We start from the raw sequence: 5,427 nt of genomic DNA on the forward strand, positions 1-5,427 counted from the left end.
TGAAGAGGATCGTGACTCCCAGCTCAGTTTTCTTCTGAATCCCAAACCATTATACAGGTGTCTACAGGGTAGCTCTCTCTGGCAGTCCCACAGCACACACTGTCAATGCCCATGTCCTATTCAACACTCGACAATCTCTCCCCACTACGAGCCCCGCGACACCAGCGATTTCCCACTTCCCCGGGACAGCGACTTCTCTCTCACTCTTACATTAATTATAGCAGCTGCCTACTATGACTGTTGCATCGTGCGTGTGTGTGTATGTATCTATATCTATATCTATATCTATATCTATATCTATATACATACATATATATATTTTATATCCCTCCGGCCCGGGTTTTGCCATATCTGAGCTCAAACCACGCCATCTCCCCCCTCATGGACGCCTTCCATGTTCCCAGTGGTCTCTTCCCAACTCTATACCACAGTACAGTGATTTCTAAAACATAGGTCCGGTCCTGTCACTCTCCTGTGGAAACTCATCCATGGGCAGTCCGATTAGGCTGCAATTGGGGACCGGACAGTGCGGGGAGGGATCTTGTGTCAGTCAGGATTCCTGGTAGACGCCCCTCTGCACTATCCACTTGTGGTGGTCGGGGGCGGGGAAGGGGCGGGATTGAGCCCCCTTCCCCCCTCCTCCTTACTGCGGAAAGCTGCAGAGCTAAGGGCGCTCACTTCCTACTCACCAGTCAGCGGGGAGGAATCCTCTGAGCAGCCACGTAGGCATTCTCTTCTCTCTGGAGGAAAAGGCCCAGCAGCTGTCGGAGGAAAAGGCTCACCAGCTGTCAGAGCGAAGGGACATGTCGCAGCTAAGTAAGAATTTGGGTGATTCGAGTCCCCCGGCGGAGGCCCCCAAGCCTCCGGTCTATAGCCGCCCTACGGTTCTGATGCGGGCCCCGCCCGCTTCCTCCCGGGCTCCGCCAGTCCCTTGGGATCCACCTCCGATTGATTTGCAGGCTTCACTGGCCGCTTGGCAGGCACCTCAGCCTGCCTGGGAGGCCCCGCAGGGCCAGCCGCCTGCCCCAGTGGCTCCGATGGCCCAACCTCCATCCCTAGGGGCTCCGATGGTCCAGGCTCCCCCTCTGGGAGGCCCGATGGGGAAGCCTCCGACTCCCGGAGTCCTGATGGTGCATCCTCCCCCTCCGGGAGCCCCGATGGCCCAGCCTCCGACTCCGGGAGTCCTGATGGTGCATCCTTCGGCTCCCGGGGCCCCCATGGCCCATCCTCCTCCTCCTGGGACCCCGATGGCCCACCCTCCTCCTCCCGGGACCCCGATGGCCCATCCTCCCCCTCCCGGGACTCCGATGGTGCATCCTCCCCCTCCTGCGACCCCGATGGCGCATCCTCCCCCTCCCGGGACCCCGATGGCGCATCCTCCCCCTCCGGGGACCCCGATGGCGCATCCTCCGCCTCCGGGGACCCCGATGGCGCATCCTCCCCCTCCGGGGACACCGATGGCCCAGCCTCCAGCTCCGGGAGTCCTGATGGTCCAGCCGCCTGCTCCGGGAGTCCTGATGGTCCAGCCGCCTGCTCCAGGAGCCCCGATGGCCCAGCCTCCGCCTCCAGCAGCCTTGATGGCCCAGCCTCCACCTCCAGTAGCCCCGATGGCCAAGCCTCCTGCTCCGGGAGTCCTGATGGTCCATTCTGCAGGGTCGAGAGCTCAGATCGCCCAGCCTCCAGCTACAGGAGCCCCGATGGTGCAGCCGCCGGCCCCACCTGCTCAGCCTATGGCTTCTTGGGCCCCACAGGCTCAGCCTCTGATCCTGCAGATCCAGTCACAGGTTATAAGGGCTCCTCCACCGGTTCCCCAGGGCCCGCAGGCCCCGCCGGCGCCGCTGGCCACACCCCCGGGCTGGCAGGCCACCTCGCCGGGGTGGCAGGCCCCACCTCAAGGCTGGCAGGCCACGTCCCTGGGCTGGCAGGCCACGCAGGTCACCTGGCAGGCTCCGACCATTGCCTGGCCGGCGCCTCCACCTGTGCGCCAGGGGCCACCACCCATCCGCCCGGGCCCGCCACCCATTCGCCCGGGCCCCCCGCCGATACGCCAGGCCCCACCCCCAATCCGCCAGGCGCCTCCCCTGATCCGCCAGGCACCGCCACCCATCCGACCTGCCCCACAGGTACTGGCCACCCCACCACCACTCTGGCAGGCTCTGCCGCCCCCACCACCACTGCGGCAGGCCCCGCAGGCTCGGCTGCCCACCCCGCAGCTGCGGGCGGCCCCACCGGTGCGAGCGCCTCCACCAATTCGGGTGGCCCCGCCAGCACCTCAGGTGCCCACGGCGCCTCCTGCTGGCCCCCAGGCGCCCCCAGTGGCCATGCCGGCCCCTCTCCCGGCCCCACTGCCTGCCCCCCAGGCTGCGCACTGCCCACCCATCATCTGGCAGGCCCCCAAAGGCCAAGCCCCGGTGCCACATGAGATGCCGACGTCGATGGAGTTCCAGGATGTGCAGCAAGGCCAGGCGCTGACCTGGCAGGCGCCAAAGGCCCCCGGGCAGTTCTGGCAGCCCCTGCCCACCCAGGAGGCCCAGAGGCAGGGCCCACCGTTGGTTCAACTGGAGCAGCCCTTTCAGGGGGCCCCAGCCTCCCAAAAGGCCCTGCAAATCCAGCTACCCCCCCAGCAGGCCCAGCCCTCGGGTTCGCAGGCAGAGCTGCCATCCCTGCAACCCCAGCCCTCCTGGCAGGGCCCCCCTGCAGCCTCGCAGGGCCAGCCCGGAGCCCCCTTAGCAGGGGCAAATTTTCCCATGGGCTGTGATAAATCATTGATGACTCCTTCAGGAGAATCCAGGGCCTCTTCTATAGACCGAAGGACCTCTTCAAAGGAACGTAGGACCTCTTCGAAGGAACGCAGGGCTCCTTCGAAGGATCGCATGATCTTTGCTGGCACCTTTTGTGCTCCAAGGGCAGTGCCGACTGCCCGGGCGCACCTGCCTACGCCCTGGAAGAACTTGCCTGGGGCATCAGAGACCTTTACTGCCACCCCGAGGGTCTTTCCAGCTACCTCCCAGTTCCAGCCTGCCTCTTCGAATGCCTTTCAGGGCCCCTCTGCCAGCTCAGAGGCCCCAAAGTCACTGCCATTTGCTCTGCAGGATCCCTTTGCCTGCGTCGAGGCCCTGCCGGCAGTTCCGTGGGTGCCACAGCCCAATGTGAGTGCCTCGAAGGCGTCCAAGGCAGTGCCCACCATCCTGCTGGCCACGGCAGCTGCCCCCAAGGCAATGGCCACCACTCAAGAGGCCTCGAAGACCGCCGCTGAGCCTCCGCGTCGGTCAGGCAAAGCCACCCGGAAGAAGAAGCACCTGAACACGGAGGAGGATGGCAGTGGCCAGATGCTGGGCATGCGCAACTGGCAGCCCCCTCGGCGCTGGGAGAGTGTGGACTTGAATGAGTGGGGGGTCCTGGGTGGCTGGGAGGGCCCGAGCACCTCCCATGGTCTGAGTGGCTGGGAGGGTCCTAGCACCTCCAGGATCCTGAGTGGCTGGGAGGGGCCCAGCACATCGTGGGCTCTGAGTGCCTGGGAGGGTCCGAGCACCTCCAGGGCCTTGGGTCTCTGGGAAAGCTCATGCAGCCCTCAGTCCTTGGTCATCTCTGAGCTCCCCAATCTGGCTCAGGGATTCGGTGCCCCCCAGGATGACCCCACACTGGAGAGGCAGCCACTGTCTCCCTTAGATGAGAGGGCTAATGCACTGGTGCAGTTCCTCTTGGTCAAGGACCAAGCCAAGGTGCCCATCAGGCGCTCAGAGATGGTGAGATTCGTCATCCGTGAATACAAGGACGAGTGCTTAGAGATTATCAACCGTGCCAACCACAAGCTGGAGTGTGTTTTTGGTTATCAGCTGAAGGAGATTGATCCCAAAAACCACTCTTACATTCTTGTCAACAAGAGTCACAAGGGGGGAGCGGGGCCGTCCTACCTGGACCGGCCCAAGTTAGGCCTCCTGATGGTGGTCCTGAGCCTCATCTTTATGAAGGGCAATTGTGTCCGGGCGGACCTGATCTTTAATTTTCTGTATAAATTGGGGCTGGATGTCCGGGAGACCCACAGTCTCTTCGGAAACACAAGGAAGCTCATCACCAAAGTGTTTGTGAGGCAGAAGTACCTGGAGTACAGGCGGGTCCCCCTCACTGAGCCCGCAGAGTATGAGTTCCTCTGGGGCCCCCGAGCATTCCTCGAAACCAGCAAGATGCTTGTGCTGAAGTTTCTGGCCAGGCTCCATAAGAAAGATCCACAGTGCTGGCCGTTCCAGTACTTGGAGGCTGTGGCAGAGTGTGAGTCTGAAGATGCTGATAAGGATGAGCCTGGCCCCGGTGATAACGCCGATGACCCCACCAGCAGCCCCCCTCCCAGCTAATGTGGTTTAGCAGCTACCTTCTCTCTCATTGTTCCTGTTCCTTTGGGTCCCCGGCCAAAGGCCACTGACAGGGTGGGGTGGGGGGGACGTTTTGTTTCTGGTGTTTATGTTCCAGTTCTTTCTCTGTGTAAGTTTGGACTTCAACTTGCTTTCGTATCTGCCAAAGCTTTGTACATTTTTCACGTGGTGTTGATTTCAATCAGCTACTGTTCTCTTTGGTATTTTGGCATCTGTATTTTTTAAGTGAGATCTGTGATTCTCCTGTTTTGTGTTATAATTGTTATGTTTTTTGGTATCAGAGTTGTGCTGGCTTTGTGAAATGAATTGAGAAGCTCTCCATCTCATTCTGGTACAGATGATGTAGCATCGAACTAGGCTGTTCTTTGATGTTAAAAATGACTCATCAGTTAAAGCTGTCTGCAGAAAAATAAATATCTATATCTATATATATAAATATAATTTCAGCATAACATGGAAGTGTTTGTCTTTATTCTAATTTTTATTCCAGATGGTGGGAGCCAAGTTCACCCTACTCTCAAAATGGAGCTGAGCATCAAGACAACGATCAGGGAGAGTAGGAACCATGGTGACAAAGCTGTTTTTCAAAGACAGTGCTACACGCATCACAGCGATGCAGTGATTGTTTTGGGTGGTGAGACGTAGGATTGCCATAAAAGCAGGGTGAAAACTTTACAAGTCAGCGAGGCTGAATCAAGAAGAGGTGGTCTATCTCCTCTGATCTGATCCTCGCAATGGTCCTTCAAAGTAAGCATCATTCCTATTTTCTAGGTGAGTGTATAAGGCTCAAGTAGATTAATTAAATGGGACATGTCAGTGCCAGGAAGGTCAGTAAATTTGTACTGTGAAGCATAAAATTTTCTTAAGGTTATGTGGGAAGGGAGGATCACATGCCTACAGGACTACAAGAATCCAGATTTGTTCGTCACATGGATGTCCAGCAGCTCAGGGAATTTGGGTTTATCAACACTTTGACACTGACATTGAAACATGCTCCTTGAAAAACATCCAGGTTTATAACAGGGAAGAGGAAATACCAGACTTCAATGAATTGGGG

The 5,427-nt window shown here is 58.8% G+C and overlaps 1 protein-coding gene across 1 annotated transcript; it reads left to right on the top strand.

Moving 5' to 3' along the window:
- Nucleotides 1–674: 674 nt before the first annotated feature.
- MAGEL2 (MAGE family member L2) lies at nt 675–4,829 on the top strand. Its single transcript, XM_045506855.2, has one exon. The coding sequence runs from the start codon at nt 804–806 to the stop codon at nt 4,350–4,352; it is 3,549 nt and encodes a 1,182-aa protein (XP_045362811.2). The 5' UTR covers nt 675–803; the 3' UTR covers nt 4,353–4,829.
- Nucleotides 4,830–5,427: the final 598 nt, after the last annotated feature.

This window comes from Camelus bactrianus, chromosome 27, assembly GCF_048773025.1.
Source record: "Camelus bactrianus isolate YW-2024 breed Bactrian camel chromosome 27, ASM4877302v1, whole genome shotgun sequence".
NCBI lineage: Eukaryota > Metazoa > Chordata > Mammalia > Artiodactyla > Camelidae > Camelus > Camelus bactrianus.

Bases quoted from the DNA above. Each gene is read 5' to 3' on its own strand.
- MAGEL2 (XM_045506855.2), top strand. From the start codon at position 804: ATGTCGCAGCTAAGTAAGAATTTGGGTGATTCGAGTCCCCCGGCGGAG.